Source organism: Cibotium barometz, chromosome 13 (genome assembly GCF_041138505.1).
Source record: "Cibotium barometz isolate CiBa-2024 chromosome 13, ASM4113850v1, whole genome shotgun sequence".
In the NCBI taxonomy this organism is placed as follows: Eukaryota; Viridiplantae; Streptophyta; class Polypodiopsida; order Cyatheales; family Cibotiaceae; genus Cibotium; species Cibotium barometz.
Window position 1 is genome coordinate 42,384,470 of NC_141058.1, and position 18,884 is coordinate 42,403,353.

The 18,884-nt window shown below is 45.2% G+C and overlaps 1 protein-coding gene and 1 pseudogene across 3 annotated transcripts; both read right to left on the reverse strand.

The window, feature by feature from the left end:
- Positions 1-7,045: 7,045 nt before the first annotated feature.
- On the reverse strand, positions 7,046-8,607 carry LOC147632702 (dnaJ protein homolog pseudogene; annotated as a pseudogene).
- LOC147632703 (uncharacterized) lies at positions 7,046-10,550 on the reverse strand. Of its 3 annotated transcripts, none has more exons than XR_015267223.1 (2): positions 7,380-10,550; positions 7,046-7,317 (listed from the first exon to the last, which is right to left on the reverse strand). XR_015267223.1 is itself a non-coding variant. In XM_086807531.1 (2 exons), the coding sequence occupies exons 1-2, from the start codon at positions 10,056-10,058 to the stop codon at positions 8,688-8,690; spliced, it is 1,014 nt and encodes a 337-aa protein (XP_086663657.1). In that variant the 5' UTR covers positions 10,059-10,550; the 3' UTR covers positions 7,046-8,687. The 3 variants fall into 3 exon arrangements, 2 of the variants coding, with proteins under 2 accessions (XP_086663657.1, XP_086663656.1); XM_086807531.1 differs by having other exon boundaries at positions 7,046-9,685; positions 10,043-10,550; XM_086807530.1 differs by having other exon boundaries at positions 7,046-9,928; positions 10,043-10,550.
- Between the last annotated feature and the right edge of the window lie 8,334 nt (positions 10,551-18,884).

Consider the following 18,884-nt stretch of genomic DNA (forward strand, 5'->3'; position numbering starts at 1 on the left):
TCTCTCACACACACACACACACACACACACGCACACACGCACACATTGGGGCGGACCACACATACCTTGCCTTCACCATATCTTACCCCTCGCCACTCACCCTAGACTCCCCCACCTTCACCTTCTCCTGCATCCACTTCCATCATGACTTGAATCTACACTGGTCACTCACATCCCAGCCATCATAGCACACCTCAATCTATTGTGAATGAATCAGCCCAAGCAAGTTTCCCACACCACCTTTGCTCCACTACTTCGCTGGTGGGCTCACAGCCTTAGAGTGGGCGGTATGACGACGAGTGGAGAGTTGCTTTGGCTTTACCTCCTTTGGGAAAAGGACTTTGGATGGATCACTGCATGCAATATGTAAAGAGCTTTCTGTCCCTTGACCTGCTTGAAGAAGTGTGCATTCTTGAAAAAGCGTGAGTACAAATAGTACCAACTCTTTTTGAGTATGGACATCTTAGATGCATGGCGCCTCTATGGAGAAAAGAAGACACCAACACCCATTACAAGCTGTCTTGTTTGGGAGACCTACACACCCCAATTATACAACATCCCAAAATTGTCCCCAGTTCACTTACCCCAGATTAATTGACTCCAGAGATATGCATCTTGCCATGAGGATCACCATCAACGAAGTGTGTCATCAGATCGCCTTCTGATTGAGCATCCCATGAAAGAGAGTATGCAAGCTATGTAGCAATGGGTAGATACAATTAAAGGACCAGTAAGTACTACATACTTAGATACCCGAGATATGTAGCAATGGGTAGGCACAATTAAAGGAGCACTAAATAAGACACCCAATTTACAACGAGAGATGGGGTGCAACCATTGTCTTGTGATATTGGACTTTTCCTAGGAGTGATGCATTAAACAGATCAAAGATGTTAGAACGATACTTACTAGAGCAAAGGAACCACAAAGACAAACATAAGCCTGAGAAGCAGGACCCACAATTGGCCCTCACTAGAGAGCCTTGGCCAACACTCAGTCCATAGGAGATCCAAACCCCACGTAGCACTGATGATGTCACTGAGTGAGCATCCCCCCGCTGCATGCTTCCACCCCACTCATGGAGTCTTCCGAAAAAGACAACCATAAGCCTGAGAAGCACAATTGGCCCTCACTAGAGAGCCTTGGCCAACACTCAGTCCATACTTACTAGAGCAGAGGAACCATAAAGACAAACCATAAGCCTGAGAAGCAGGACATCACAATTGGCCCTCGGTAGAGAGCCTCGGCCAACACTCTCACATAGCTGACGATGTCACCGAGTAAGCCCGTTGCATGCTTCCACCACAGTCGTGGAGTCTTCCGAAAAAGAGCACATGTCCTCGACAGAGCGAGATACCCCGGATCCTCCAAAGAGTACATCTCCTCGAGAGAGCTAGACACCGAGACCCAAACCTTCCACCTACCACCTCTAGATCTGGTACTTGCTTTAGGGACATGGAGAAGACATCACACTATGAATATATATTCTTTTGCTGCCTGCTATATAGTGTATAAACAAAGGCTACCTAGTATGCTATCATTGTTTTTCTTTTAGTAGCTAGTTGTTTATTTTCATGATGTCTTAACACCTCATGGATCGTAACATTTTTTGGGTCTCATATACTCATCAAGTCTTTTGTAGACATTAATAACAGCTCTCTCTCTCTCTCTCTCTCTCTCTCTCTCGGCCATGGAGAGACGTTATTAATATCTTTTGTAGGCATTATGGGACACAGACCAGGCCACTGGACAGAGATACACATGGTAGTATGGAACTGTAATGGTTCACTATGGGTGCAACCTGGACGACTGGAGCATGTTATGGTGGGGAGAGACATCATACTTCTGTAATGGTTCACTATGGGTGCAACCTGGACGACTGGAGCATGTTATGGTGGGGAGAGACATCATACTTCTGACAGAGACACATCAGAGCCCAGAGAGAGGGCTACCTTGAGTAGAGGGATTCCAGTGGGAGTCAACATACAGGAGGACCACACGCCAGGGTACCTTGAGAGGGTCGGGGGGAGTAGCAGTTCTATTCAGACGAGAGCTACAGGGGAGACTGAGAGTGGTAGCACAGGATCCAGAGGCCAGATACATGTGGATCAGCTTACAGCTCTCACAGGACAGGGTTATATACATAGCTCTATGTTACTTTTCTCCATCATGATCCTCCTATGTCATTACAGAGGACATGCCACAGGAGGAGGAGACAGGAGCCTCGCGATACACTTGTCTGTCAGAGGAGATTATGCATTATTCTACACTAGGGGAAGTATTTCTTACGAGCGTCTTCAATGCCCACACACAGAGCAGACAGTGTGAGGTGTATGACTATGATGACATGGAGATCCTCCACCCTGTGGATCCAGAGGAGATAGGGGCTAGTCGGGCATCAGAGGACAGTGGACCAGACAGAGGACATTATGGGGACTACTTACTAGAGTTGGGAGCCAGGCATCGTCTCGTTATTTATAACGGGATGCTACAGTGGCCGGGATCAGGAGGGCTGACATCCTTCCCACATGGGGGTCATACACGGACCGGAGACACGGTGGTAGACTACATTATGGGGTCTTTGGAGGCATCATAGCTTGTCACCTCATTCTCCATTCCACCTCGTCCTATTGGGGCAGATCTTACATACTTGGCATTTTCACTAGCCGAATCACCAGTATCACCAGCCCCCCACATACCGACGCCACACACTACCATCTACTTCACACATGACATGGCAGACATATACACTGGTAGAGTAGAGGATGGGCTCCTACTCATGGATCCCCTGGCACCTACGAATACCATTATAGCCCAGCTGGCATCACTCCTACACACGGCTGCATTACAGAGCTTCCCACATCGTGTCCACTTCAAGAGAGCCTGCGAGATCTGGGACTATGCCCCAGATCTGATGGTATGATGACGAGTGCAGAGCCTTATACTCACGGCTCCGCATATAGAGAGCCTTGGGAGCCATCACAGAGTAGGAGTCGAGGAGAGAGATGAGGAGACTTACTCGCCGTAAAAGGCAGGCCTTCGCAGAGATACAGGAGCTAGAGATCTTTCATTTCTTCATGAGTACAGATAGCCCTGTCTCATGGCGGCACTTCAGAGAGCCCTGAACACCGACACCTATTGCAGACCCACAGACATGGCACACATATGCAGAGGGCCTATACCACGCCCCACAATAGCCACCTATACCTCAGCCCACAGGAGCCTCGACCTACCACAGCTAGCTTCTTTACCCACTCGATGATGGTATACAGGAAGCTATCCGCCACCTACAGCATGGACGGGCCGCCGACCATATGGGCCTGTAGGGTGAGCATCTCATATATGCAGTAGATTCTTTGGCTCCTTTTCTTGCACACCTGTTTAACAGGGCACTAGCAGAGTGTTTGCCTGCGGAGTGGACGATGCACACCATTGTGCCGATTCACAAAACAGGGGATATGCTCGATCCGAGCAACTACAGGATGGTTATGGTTGGCCACGTGCTGGCCAAACTCTATGGTGCAGTGTTGGAGCAAGAGCTTAGCTTATATGCTGAGCGAGCAGGTTTACGCTCATCAAGGCAGGCAGGCTTCAGGAGAGCTTTCTCTACCATTGACCATGTATTCACTTTGAGATGTATGATTGATCAGGCCAGAGTGAGGAAGAGAAAGCTCTATTGCTGCTTTGTGGATTTCCGCAAGACATTTGACACAGTACCACGAGAGAGGCTCTTTCAGCGCCTGTAGTCTCTTGGCATACCAGCAGATATGACATGGGGCATCTATGCATTATATGAGCAGGTTTTTGGGCGAGTCAGATGCCCAGGAGGTATGTCCGAGACTATTGCTAGCACTATTGGTGTGAAGCAAGGATGCCCACTTTCCCCCACGCTATTTGGGTTATACATTGATGAGGTGGCTGACTTCATTACATGGGGAGGCGGAGATGGAGTTGACTTAGCAGGTACCTCAGTACATATTATGCTTTATGCTGATGATATTTTATTAGTGTCTGAGTCTCCAGGTGGTCTACAGTAGCATCTACATGCACTCGATGATTTCTGCACACAGAGGGGTCTTACTGTGAACCTTGGGAAAACCAAGGTTATGGTCTTTCATACATCGAGACAGGGCACGAGTCAGCTGACATTCACTCTCGCAGGATGCCAGGTGGAGGTGGTGACATCATACGTATACCTAGGGGTTACCTTCTCTGCAGCAGCCACACGCTTCACCATGGGTTCATCAGCCAGAGCTAGATTGACACGGGGATATGCAGCATTGGCTATGCTAGAGAGATAGGGCCACCAGGTGCATTTTCAAGAGCCCCAGACGAAGGGGTGGCTATTTGACACATTAGTCACACCGGCATTGATGTATGGAGCAGCAGTATGGGCGCCAGGCCTTGCTACCCATTGGTGGACACAGATAGAGAGACCACAGGCCCTCATGATGGCACGCATGATACGCAGTAAACCATCAGTACCTCATGACATTATCCGAGCAGAGTTTGGTGCGCCTCCTATGATGGTAGAGGCCATATTTCAGACTATATGCCTGCTAGACAGATTTAGAGAGATGCCACAGGACAGATTGTCATACAGAGCTTTTGAGGCATCCAGACAGCTGGCTGAGGCAGGAGACAGAGGATCATGTTATGCACATGTCACACATTGGTTCTCACAGCATGGCCTAGACATGGATCATCTACCACCATTCCAGTATGACAGGGATGCACCACATATCCGTCTCTCTCATAGTGAGAGGAACAGAATAGCATGGCCTAGACATGGATCATCTACCACCATTCCAGTATGACAGGGATGCACCACATATCCGTCTCTCTTCTCATAGTGAGAGGAACAGAGTATTGAGATAGGATCTATGGCACCTCTATACACGAGAGACATGGATATCGCCTACACAGCCTCTTCCACCGAAGATGCTATACTACAGAGATCACTTCATGAGTATCACTGATGATGGATTTATAGAGAGGCCTAGATACATGGAGGGCTTTTTACCACACGGCTCCCAAGTGGCTATTAGTCAGCTTAGAGTTTCATCACACCGATTGGAGATTGAGACTGGTAGAGCAGCACGGATCCCCCGCGAGAGGAGAGGGTATGCAGATTGTGCAGGGAGGAGGTGGAGAGTGAGGAGCATTATGTATGCAAATGCAGAGCATATACAACCATCAGAGAGAGATATCCCATTTTTTTTTCAGAGAGCCACATTCCCTACGCTAGATCTTTGAGGCAGCAGACTAGCGCATACTGGGGAGATTCATTCTAGACATACAGTGCCACATAGAGAGATATCATTATAGGCTCAGACAGCTCCAGAGGGGGGACAGCTCCAGAGGGGGGACGACAGACACAGATTACTATATTTTTTCAGAGATCCATCCCACACCCAGCCCCTACACGGCAGGGAATTACTCTCCAAAGAGCAGAGACACTCAGAGCCCGCAAGAGACAGAGGACACTTGGCTTTCGGACACCACGCCTATACCAGAGAGAGATGACAGAGATCAGAGCTCAATTTCACAGAGAGGGTGCGGAGCGACTGGCTCGCTTCATAGCACACCCAAGCATGTTCTTCAGGGAGCTGTGGACACCCCCTTCATTGATGTATACCATTTTATACCCCCAGTATGGTACAGGATGGAGCTAGCTAGGTTGCATATCATGATTGTATACTCCATGCATATAGCTTTGCATTCTCCTAGTAGTAGAGCTCCATCCCCTCCACCACTCATTGTACTTATTGCACACCCAGACTCGGCTTTTTAGTTCAATACTTTTTCATTTTGTTGGGATGACAGAGGATACCCCATACAGGTACACTGATTTGTCTCATAGGCCGAGTTCGGTCTTTTGGAAGACGTTAATAAAATCTCTCTCTCTCTCTCTCTCTCTCTCTCTCTCTCTCTCGGTACCATGGAACTCTTGTACTACTTTTGGTCTCATGATCATTGAGACTTTTGAAGATGTTTACTATAGCTTTCTTTCCCTCTCTCCCTCCATGTTAACTACTCCGTAGATATTAGCATGGTTTCACCTGCCCGACCTACCATAAGGCGATTTACCATCTTACATGCTCGATCGGGCACTTATCTTTTGTAAGACGATATTGGAACATATAAAACACCCTTACCTAGAGCTTAATGGGAAAGTATAAGGACTTCATGTACATACTTGCTTAAGACTAGCAATAGTGGTTAGATCATTTTTAAGTTTGCCCGGCCTAGTGTGAAAACCAGTGGCTTATATATAAGACATTTCTAATAATAAGCAATGGATAATCATATATTGTGAGTCCTTCTCTTCTCGATTCTTAGTTGCGTGTATGATATTGGATCTTGCTTGCTTGATGGATGCATGCTAGATAGGTTTGTTTGTAGGTTTCCCTCTTGCATTAGCTTCTTCTTCTTCCTCGCCTTTTGTGAGAGAAAACCATTGTAAAAGCTATCTCTTCTCTATTCTTGCTTGCATGTATGATATTGAATCATCCTTCCAAGCACACTAAAAAGACAGCAAACCCGGGCTCAAGCTTGCAAAGTATATGCATTGGGCTCAGTCCATAGCCATGAAAACTGCAGGAAGCTCTCAAAAAACACACAAGAATGGCACACACACTCTCTCTCTCTCTCTAAGAAAACACCATAGCCATATACCCACACAATGAAAAGCTACCTAATGTAGAGCACACAGAAGATAGACAAAACAATCATCCTCACCATCTTCTTCTTCTTCCTCCATAGCTAGGAAATATTCAAGAATAAGGAAGAGACAAGAGAGAGGCAAGAGTTGTGCTCAAACCAAGAGAGAGAGAAATGAACGTGCAAAAGAAAGATAAAGAGGGAAAGTTGTAACTAACTTCCAACCTCCCAACCTCCCAATCACACGACACACTTCCCCTTTCTTTGCTTTATTCCAAAAATTAAAAGGGTACAACCTTAGGCTACCTTCTATTTGTGTGAATACATGGCTTTGGCTTTTACACATCATAGAGAGAGTTTCCATGCATTGGCTTTGAAATTGTGCGGACCCGCTATTTAGCCAAGCACATTTACATAGATGATAACAACAAGGATACAACTAGGCATAGATGCCTCAAAAACATGGACAAGATAATGACAATATGATAAAAACCCTGCATCTTTTAGCCTTTTTGGTGACGAAATCGGAGGCTGTCATTTCTCCCCCACTTAGCTTGTGAGCTCCCGCGAACAACATGTCAATGAAGATCTCCCCTATTCAACATACTTAATAAACCCCACCATCACTTCTCTTCACACCCTTCTTCAAAAAAACTCCTCAACTCCACACTTTTCAAAACTTAGTCAACCCAAAAAAACATCAACACTTCATCAACTTTCTCCCAAGACATCCCCAATCTCACATTCTAAACTTCTCCTAACTTTCCTACTCTAACTTCATCACTATTCTCATAAGACATATGATAAGGAGCACATCATCAACCTCTCACCCGCAAAAAAACTCACAATCTTCATAAACAAAGTAATGACCAACCCCCAAATCCCATCACCAAAATTATTTCCCCGACAAATGATAAAAACAATGACGTGCTCCCTCACTTAGCATCTCTCAATCAAACCCAACCACCCAATGCATCAGCCTTGCTGCGAAAAAATTCTCCGGTGTAAGGATTTAAAACACGCTGCCCACTATTGAGAACAGATTATAGTTGTGTGTGTGACCTGCCTCTTCATAGGAGTTTCAATTAATGCTTATTGAAGAGAGAAAGTAAATTCGGCCCGCCTGTAACGTGCAGCAATGCTGTGAGAAGAAAATGCCCATTCGCCATATCTGCTCTGCGCTCCTTCTTCATCTCATCTTCAATATTGACATCTTGCAGGATAGTTTCTTCACATTCATCAAGCTCCATCTGAGTCATTTCATTGGACGGTCTGGGTGGCAGGATACAGAACCTGGCATTGCTCTTGAGATAGTGTCCCGGATTCTGGGAAATCCACAGAGAAGTGGATGTACAGTTTCCCCTTCATGAAAGGTCTCTGATGTATGGGCATTCCTTCATCATTTATGGCCTTAAATTGACCTGGCTTTACTATCTCTCATGGACTAGACTTGATCATCAGTGGTCGGCCATCAAGGTGAGTAAGAATGAATTGGAAACCACAAAGAGCCTCAGTAAGGTTCAATGTGTGCTCAACAAAGAGGTCGTCGCCCTTCCTCTTGAACTTTGCATGCTCCTTCAGTTGAAGGACAAAGACTATATCACCAGTCACAGTATCAGGCGCCTCATCAGCTTCGCCCTGGAAAGTGATCTTTTGAGAATGTTGCATACCCTTGTCTACATGTACCTCAAGCACCTTCTTGTCTTGCACTACCTTCCCACCTTTGCATTGTGTGCATTTGTCCTTCTCACTAATAGTTTCCCCGGAACCCTTACAGTCAGAGCACACGTGCTACATCTGCTAAATCATGCTAGGACCAAGCTGTCTAATGGAAACCTTCATTCCAGATCCTTGACAGCCGGCACATTTCATAGAAGCACCTGTTTTCGAGCCTTTTCCTTTGCACTTGATGGAGGAGGAAATAGCAGTACGCCTCCTTGAGAGTGGAAATTATCATGCCTGCTCAATGGTACAGCTGGAGGATGTGCAGATGATCGTGGGACAACTGGGCATGGATACGTGTATTACGGGTTGGGTGCCAGATGAGAGACTTGTGAAGCAGACCCTCTCAAAGGGACAGATCTACTTGTCATGCCAGATATTACTCTGCCTGGGGGTTCAAATGTGTTCTCCACCCTACAGTCAGCTGATGAAATTCCAATCCAATTTGAAGCTCCACGTGAATGATGCCTTGCATGATTCCCCACATAAGTACCAGGGTTGAAATCCCTAGATGTTCCAACAAAACTTGGGTGATTGGTGGTCTCCCCTATAAAAGTATTGGTTCCACACCAAGTGACAGCAGCAGAGGAGCCATTGCTTTGACTAAATGACGAGGTCTCAAGCAGACCAATATCAATGTTCCCTGCAAATTCTGGCATATGCTCATTTGGTGGCATCCTTCTAGACATCCATGTCTGAGATGGCAAAGCAGCCAATGATACTCTGCTACTCTGTATAATGGAGGGAGACTGACAAAGTTCTTGTGGCCCAAGAACATGCCTGCCATGGTACCTGTTGGAGCTTCCACTTTGTGAATAATGCACCAGATTGATTCCCAATGATTGACACCGAACATCAGTGTCCCTAGGATATTGTGGTTCATCCAAAACAGGGACCATAGAAGCAGAAAAAGAATCGGAAGATATTGGATTTAAAGCGTCAGACCTGCTCATCCCAGCTCCTCCAGAAAACCTGGCAAATTCGGTCTCCCTTTGTCCAGATGAAGCTCTAAAAGTTAATGAACCCACAGACCCTGTTACACCATCCATAGAGCTTTTCCTTGTACAACAGCTCCAGCTTCCATTACCTAAATGTGTGTGAGGATTGCTCATGAAACTACCCATTGAACCACTGACTGGAAATTGAGGAGTTTCCCCTTCAGAACCTGGTAATATTGCACTGCAATAAGTTTCTGTTAAAGCACTTTCATTGTTGGATAAAAAACCAGAGGAGCTGCTGTTTCCAGCTTCAGCAGATCCAGTTTGAAAATGTCTAACGTTCAGCTTCCTGTTGCCTTGATCTGTCATGCCATGAAACCCAGCGAACATTGACCCAGGGCAGTGGCTTATGTTTCCTTCAGCTTCCACATTTGTTGCATTGGACCCAGACCCTACCTGGTCTGTGCTTCCAAAAATCACATTGTGGTGTCCTTGCACAGTGTTTCCACAATTTTGTCGTTTTACTCTTTGTACACTTTGCATCACTCCCATTTGAGAAGATTCCCCCATAAATGTTCTTCTGCGAGAATCGTTCCCCAAAAAACCTGAGCCATTCCAAACTTCCCGTTCTTCAGAATTGATCAGCATGTTGACTGTACCAGGACCTTGGCTATTACTTGCTTGAAATTCCAAACCTCTGGAACCAAAACCTTGCTCACCTCGTTGCATTATCATCTCCTCTGATCTTTGCTTGCTTGCTGTCTGTCTCGCACGGGCCAGCCCGCAGCCCCCAACCCTTGTTATTTCTTGCCCTTATTCCTCTCTCTCTTCTTTCTCTTTTCTATTTCACTCCCTTGCTGCTCTCGGCTACTGTTGTATAGGATCCTCAGGCTCTGCGTTGTGACAGATCTGACCTTCTCTCTATTGCAGATTTTCTTTGTTCAACACGAAAACAACCAGTTGACCTCCAATCTCTTTCTGCAAATTTGTATGTGTGGGGCATGAGGTCGTTCCCAGACTACCAATCCTCCTTTTTCTACTGGCGGCCAGAAAACCTCAAAATTCTCTCTCTCCTTCGCTGCACCCAGACCCTCATTGTCCCTTCCTTTGCAAAGCTTGTCCTCTCTTCAATGACACACGCATCAAGAAGTCCCCTTTTTTCTCTTCCTTTCTATCTCACCTTCGGACCTGGTTTGCCTTCTCAACTGTGATGTCTGCTTGCTTTATGTCCATTAGGGTTTGCACCCTCATGTCTGCTTGACCCGCCACAGTCATACCTTCTGTGTGTTGCCTCATTGTTCTGATCGCCTCTGGCCATAGACCAGAAGATGGACAAGGAAGAAACTGGCTGCCAGCCGTCCGAGGGCCCTGCTTTCTGCACCAATAACTGTGGCTTCTTCCGACATGTCCTTGCTGGCGGTACCCTCTCCGGAAATGCCTTTGCAGCTTTCATGTCCATCTTGCTCCTTTCTTTCCTTCAAGGCCGCCTCCCTCCTCGGACTTTGCACATTCTTTCTGGGCCAGTGCTCCCTCCACCGATTCTTTTTCAGACCCCTGCAATGTGTTCAGCATCAAAACATCTATGTTTCCAGTTCCACTCTTGTATCTTCCATGCTCTGTTTGGCCAACCCAATCAGAATGAGGCACAAAAGAGCTCTTGGTTTCATACTGCACTTCATACACATCGTGTACACCTTCACCTGCATCATCTGCAATCTTTGTGAAGGAAGTTTGTTGTCTATCAATGGCTTTGTGCATATCCATCCTGTACCCACTGGAGTAAACCCTTTGCTTTCCAAACCAATTTCTCCATCAGATGCAGAGGAACATTCTTTCTGGTTCCCATCTTCACAATCCTTTCTGACCCTCTCAAAAGATAAACACTTCAAATCTTCCTCTGATAAGAAAGAAAGTGAATTTGGCCCGGAATGCCAGCAAAACTGTGCTTCTCTTTATCTCCATCACCAACATCCATAATTGTGCCTTCAGGTAGAGCTGCGCAGGCTGTATTGCAGACTCCGTACCCACCTTCTTCTTCTCATGTACCAAGTTGATCATCATCAAAAGAGTGCCGCCTTCTTTCACTTACACTGCAAGAAGTCACTCAACACTTTGCTTACTACTCTTCCCTTGCGCTCCTCCTTCAAGAAACAATGCTGCTCCGAGTGCCCACCATTGCCTCCGAGTGCCCACCATTGCCACTACTTTATCCCTCTATCAATTTTTTTCTTTTTGGGTGGTTGTTGGCTACCATTTGCTGCTTTTTGTCGTGTGCCTACTGCTCAGGGCCGCCACATAAGCAGGTTATTGTGATGTGCCGCCGACGAACAAATGTGCACCGTTGAACACAGACCACCGATTATGCCATGAAGATCTGCCCTCTGTTATCGTCCTTGTCGTGTCCTGGAATAGACCTTGCCTGAGATCACCATGGCTTCTAATTCGTCCTTCTGGCCAAAGAAGCCGCTTCTTCTTGTTATGTGCTTTCTTTGTTGTTGCTGTATTGAGTGAGTTTCCTCCAACAACCCCATCATGCTTCCATGGCACGCTCTTTCTCTCTTCACCATCGCTTCTTCATGTTCCTTGATTCCAGCGGCTTCTCTCTTGCAAGTTCCATGGCTAGCCCCTCCCGGCGAACGCACCAAATGAATCATCCTTCCAAGCACACTAAAAAGACAGCAAACCCGGGCTCAAGCTTGCAAAGTATATGCATTGGGCTCAGCCCATAGCCATGAAAACTGCAGGAAGCTCTCAAAAAACACACAAGAATGGCACACACACACTCTCTCTCTCTCTAAGAAAACACCATAGCCATATACCCACACAATGAAAAGCTACCTAATGTAGAGCACACAGAAGATAGACAAAACAATCATCCTCACCATCTTCTTCTTCTTCCTCCATAGCTAGGAAATATTCAAGAATAAGGAAGAGACAAGAGAGAGGCAAGAGTTGTGCTCAAACCAAGAGAGAGAGAAATGAACGTGCAAAAGAAAGATAAAGAGGGAAAGTTGTAACTAACTTCCAACCTCCCAACCTCCCAATCACACGACACACTTCCCCTTTCTTTGCTTTATTCCAAAAATTAAAAGGGTACAACCTTAGGCTACCTTCTATTTGTGTGAATACATTGGCTTTGGCTTTTACACATCATAGAGAGAGTTTCCATGCATTGGCTTTGAAATTGTGCGGACCCGCTATTTAGCCAAGCACATTTACATAGATGATAACAACAAGGATACAACTAGGCATAGATGCCTCAAAAACATGGACAAGATAATGACAATATGATAAAACCCCGCATCTTTTAGCCTTTTTGGTGACGAAATCGGAGGCTATCAGATATTGGATCTTGCTTGCTTGATGGATGCATGCTAGATAGGTTTGTTTGTAGGTTTCCTCTTGCATTAGCTTCCTTTTCTTCCCTAGTCTTTTGTGAGAGAAAACCATTGTAAAAGCTATCTCTTCTCTATTCTTGCTTGCATGTATGATATTGGATCTTGCTTGCTTGATGGATGCATGCTAGATAGGTTTGTTTGTAGGTTTCCTCTTGCATTAGCTTCCTTTTCTTCCCTCGCCTTTTGTGAGAGAAAACAATCGTGAAGGCTAACTCTTTTTGTCTCCGTTTAGACATAGAGAGCTCTTTCCTTATCCCATTGGCAAAGGAGCACTCCGGTGTGACAATGCAGTGGTGGACACGATGGACGAGCGAACATACTTGCATTGGGAAGGTGCATTTGCAACTCGAAGGAAAGGACTAACAACACATGCTTCAACAAGGCTAAGCTCTTGACTTGCACATATTCAGCATCACTGACGGGGACAAGCCTAGGCCTTAGCTTTGTTCATCTATCCATTCCAAGCTATTGGGATTACCCAATATTGTTGGTGTTGATTAGGAGGTCATACTCCAAAAAATATATGATTTTGGAGCATTGGATGCGTTTATTTTGTTGTTTTTTATTTTGATTTGAAGCTTATTGCATTAGGGCATTCTATTTTCATCTCTTGAAAGGAGAAAACCTTGGTTACTTGGTGGTTGTTGCTGCTTCATGACTATCTTTATAGGTCTAGACACTACATCTTTGATGACTGTTATCGGTGAGGCAATAGAACCTTGGTTACTTGGTGGTTGTTGCTGCTTCATGACTATCTTTATAGGTCTAGACACTACATCTTTGATGACTGTTATCGGTGAGGCAATAGAACTAGCAGACAATTTCCAAGACAAGGATGTAGAAGTCATTCATCCAAACCAAGAGATAGGGGATGCAGCGTCTAAATCCTTAATGAAAAAGGTGCCTAACCAGCTAGAGTCTTCGTCAAAGAAATGAGCATGGATGAGTTGGTCAAAAATCTTCACAACGGATTAGGCCAGTAGTTGTATGTGATTAACCCCAAGGGCAATGTCAATGCCAACCCCGACCAATTCCTCAAGCGGGACACCCACGGAGAGATATGGTTTGGTGTTAAATATGCTGTTGAAACCATACAAGCATGGAATGCCCTCCACTACTAAGGCCTAGACAACAATAGTATTGTTCAGTTTGCAAACACCATGGAAACCATGATAGAAACCATTGTTGGTACTAGGGAAATCCAGCACCACAATCTATGCTCTTAGTGCCCAGGCAACCACTAGCCTTATCGCCCATACTAAATGCTTCTCAATCGGCACATTGACCCCAAGTTATGCCAATCAAAAGGAAGTGGCCTTAGCGCAAGTTCCTGTGCATGGAAGGAAAAGGGCCAACATATAGCTTTCCCTACCTTGATGGCCCCACAACCCTCACCATTATCGATATGTGGCTTTGGATGAAGAACTTCAATGACCTCTACTATGCCAAGGTCCTCGACCCCACTATCATTGCCAGATACCATTCTTCTAGTTCATCACATCATCCTCATCATCCTGTAGAAGGTGCCCAAGAACCAATGGACAAGCAAAGAGTTGCTGGTGTTGAATCTCAATAAAGGCCCCAACTTTCTTTAGTAGATAGACCTTTATGGAATGTTCAAATACTTCCAAAACCACATAGTGGTCACTTTTAAAGATACTAGGATGGTTTGGAAGCCCTTTGAGATCATGCATGCCAATCCGATCATTAGTTTTCCGCAAGGCTTTTGGCACATCTTTCTATGAGACCAATGACATGTTTGGTACCAATGTGGGTTGGTAAACCTCACCCCATGCCGGGAATAGCTTACTACATAGCCAATCCTTTATGGGCTCACTTTCGGTACAAAACCCTTGTCTAGGGATACCGCACACAAGCTATCAACAAAAAAAAAAGAAAAAAAAGAAAAGAAAAGAGAAGATAGTCAAAGAAGGTAGAATGAAAAGTGTCGACGAAAGAAGAGTGTTAGATTTTTCAATGAAAGAAGCTTCTACACAATCCCACCACCTTTTTCCCACCAATGCCCATGCACACTACCTACAATGTATACATGGGCTGTGCATATAATAGACACATCGACACTGTTCTTTCACAAACTTGCATTGAGCCTCATCATCGACAGCCATCCAGGTATATCTCTGGATGGGGAAGCCATGGTGAATGCAAGCTTGGCCCATGGTCAGTGGGAACCTTCCATGGTTTGCGATGGTTTCTCATTGAGATCTGTCCCCTTGTGGAATGATTTGAGGATGAGGGGCTTGTGGATGCAGTTAATGAGGGAATTTAGTTGGTTGAAAAGATCGAGGCTTTGGGGTTGAGTGGTGGATGAGGTAGGGTTTCCCATGGAAGATGTTATGAAAATCTTGATGGGAGAGTTATCGGTGGAGGTTGGAGTTGGGTTGGTTGGAGAGGTGGGTGGGTTTGGCTTCGAGGGATTTAATTTGTTGCCCATCTATCAAGAGGGCTTGATTGGCTTGCGGCGGGGCTTCTTCTTCTCTAGAAGATTGGTGCTGCCCGCTTTGGTTTCCTTTTGGGGCCTCATCAAGGTCGTCCACCTCATCCTTGGGCTTATGACTTTGGAAAAAGGAAAAGGCCTCTTGTGTCTCACTCATGGAGATGTCTTGTGAGAGCCACATGGATGGTTTGGTGGCTTTGTTAGTGGGCTTCTTCAAGGTAAGAGTATAAGATATGATATAGTGAGAGGATTTATAGCGGGCTGTGTTGATTATTGGGCATGTTGCAAAGCTGGCAGAACGTAGACTTCACCACTTGGCGAACAAGGGTTTTCATGGCTATTATGGCCGAGTGAAGTGAGTCTTCATAGATAGAGAATTTGAGGCTAGGTGATAAGGTTGATGACATTACCTTCCCTTAAGAGTGTGGAATTCACAAATTAGTGACACCAAGTGGCTATGTTAGATACAAGCAGATGGGATTCAATGGAGTATAGGAGTGGAGTGTCCATGAAAAAGATGGCTTGGTTGAATAACAGCATTGGCAAGGGTGGGTTGCCGCATATGGTGTTGATGCAAGCTAAGATGGTTTGGAAGGTGGGGGTGGAAATAGGGTCATAAAAAGATATTGAAGGGAAGTAAATACAGAGCCATGGTGCAGTTGATGAGGCTAAGGGTATATTAGCTCATGTTTGGCAAAGTGTCGAGGTTGATAGACCATGAGAGAAGCATGTGCTTGTTTGAGCTCATCTAGGAGTTTGTCACTTTGGGCTTCATGTGCTTGGGCTTTTGTTGCAACCTTGGCAATTTCTAGGGATGGTATTGAAGGTTAAGGGCATCCATGTCTTGCTTGTCAGTGTGGGAGAACTTCTCCTGGGTGGCTTCGTCTTTGCCCACCACGACCTCCTTTTTGAAGCCGATGGATTTCACATGTGGCTTTCTTGATCGTAGAATTCTTTTCATAGGTCGGCCTTGAAGTAGTTGTTGGGAATGGCTAAGCTTTCGACCCTCCTCTTGGAGGCATGCATCTCGGCTCTTTAGCTCTCATTGTTGCCGGAGGATGTGACACTTGGAGGTTTTGGTGACATGGCTGATAAGCTCAACCCAGTAGAGTGAGTGTTAGTAATGTGAGTGGCTGGTTGAAGGTTCCTCCATTGGGGGCCCTAGGGACAAAACATGTGGATTAGGGGATGGCTCCCATTTGTGTTTCTTTGGAAGAGGTTGGGGCTTGGGGGTGTTGATAGAATGCAGTGCCACAAGAAGGCACAAAAAGGCAAGTGAGGCATAGGGGTGGGAAGCTCTTTTTCAATGGCATGACAAAGGATCTTTATGAGCATATGTACGTGGTGTACCTTGCCTACCGGGTTTGGAAGAGCTTTGGAGCTTGTTGGTGAAGGATTGACCTAATTTATCGTTTGACCTGAAATCAGCTTGGCTAGGATGGTGAGGGACACCTTGTTATTGTGGGCTCGGGCCCTCTAGTGTGATTGAGGAAGGTGAGCACATGAGTCGATGGAAATTTGAGGACTATGTTATCAAATTTATCCCCATTGAATTGGGGCCACCATCGGTGATTATGTGCCGAACCTCGATCATGGCTCCCTTTAGGTCAAGAGATGTAGGGCTCTTTGTACGAGACCCTCTGTGAGCAAGATCTGACGAAGTGACCCATCTGGCATTTCAACCTCCCCTGAATTGTCTATATTATGGTACGACTCAATGTAATGTAAGGTAAGAGGGAGATCTAAGCCCCATTGGGGATTGGTTTGCAGAAGGCCGTGAGGCCAACCTTGTTAAGGTAAGGGGTAACTTCCAATAAATGGAATATGACATGACATCCTTGTTAAGGTAAGGGGTAACTTCCAATAAATGGAATATGACATGACATTATGTCGATGGGTAGGAGACCCTAACAAGATTTCCAAGGGGGTTTTTGACTTGGGCATGTAGTAGGCGGTCTCGGACATGATGCGGAGCATTTCAGGATCGAGGGAGTAGGAGTCATGAATGGTGAGGGACATTTTGGCGAATGGATCCAAAAGATCTAGAGGCCACTTTCTAGGCTCCCAACAAAGGGTGATGATGTGGACGTGGTGATTTCCTCCATGATGTGTGCACAAAGGTTTCTTGAGCAATGCATTGAATTCTTAGTTTTAGTAGTTATGTGGGCAACACCGTGTTAATGTTAGTTGTGTGTAAAGTAGCATGGTGAGTTGGAGTGTTCAGAAAGGGTTTTGGCATGTCCAAGTGGAAGCTTTTGAACTTTTTGGGGTTGTTTTTTGAACTGTTTGGGAGGGTACCCAATGCAAACAAACCTAGATGTATTGGCTTTGCCCTCCATGGGGAGCACTCTACATACTCAGTGGGGGGCTAGTAAAAGGAGGGTGAGAAGAGCTTTAATTGCACTTATTATTGGTTGTCATCATGAACAACAAGAACATTGTCATTGCATTTAATTGTTTCTTGTCAAAATGTAGGTAGGATTAAATACGAGATTGTTTCTCATTGTGGTGGTTTTGTGTTGGCATCGGGTTTGGTGTACTAGGTGGTCAAAGGTCTAGCATATATGACATATAAGAAGATGAATCTTCTATAATATCCTACATGCCCCATGAATCTTTGTACCCCCTTGTAGTAGTTGATGGTGGGTGGTGGTGGCAACTTTAAGGTCACACGAATCTTGTTCTCATCTATGGAGATGTTCTTGTTAGAGAAAATGTCTCCAAGAATGACACCATGTTTAACCTAGAATTCACATTTGAGTGGGTTTAACAAGATGTGGTAGAGTCTGCATCTCTCAAAAGACTAGCCAAAGATGAGAAAAATGCTCCTTCCACATGGAGCATATGCATAAGTCATCAATGAATATCTTCAAGATCTTCCAAAGGAGATCCTTGAAAGCCTATACACATCAAGCATTGGAAAATGGCGAGGGCGTTGGTCAAGCCAGATGGCATGATGCAATACGCATAAGTTCCCCATTTTGTAGCAAAGTTTGTCTTGTATTTGATTGATAATGTTGATCATTTCTTGTTTGTAGCCCAAGAAGCCATTTAAGACGCTATAAGCTTTTTCTCTAGGTGACTCTTTCCAACATGTGGTCTATGTACGGCAAGGGGTAGTGATCGTTTGGCGATGTGGTGGCATTATCCTATTTGAGGTTAACACACACTCTAAGCTTTTTGTTCTCTTTGGGATCAATCAATAATAGAGATACCCACTTGGTGTCCTTGATTTCATACATAAATCCCACATCAATAAGCTTGTTTAGATCTTCTTTAACCATTTGACCATACTTAGGATTCATTTGATAAGCTCTCTATTTACATAGTTTTGTGCCTTCATGCAAAGAGGTGGTATGTTTCAACACTTCCAAGGGAATTCCGTTTATGATGTTAGTGTATATTCAGAAATTCCTTGAGAAAGGCTATCAATTCGTCCTTCTTGCTTAGAGGTGAGGTCCTTGTTTACTAACATTGGCTTAGGTTCTTCACCTGGGCCAGCAAAATTTACTTCCTTGACCTTAGTGGACTATTATATGAAGCGTGTGGCTCTGTGACCAGTCTTCTTTGAGCCTTCTCACCATGTACCACTATATCCTCAATGTTTTAGGACTTAAAGTACTCAAGGACTTGCCTCAGATCTTCCTTTTGAGGCTTGATGAGCTTTTTTAGTAGTTTTGATTCCTTCTTTGCCTCAGTCTTGACCTT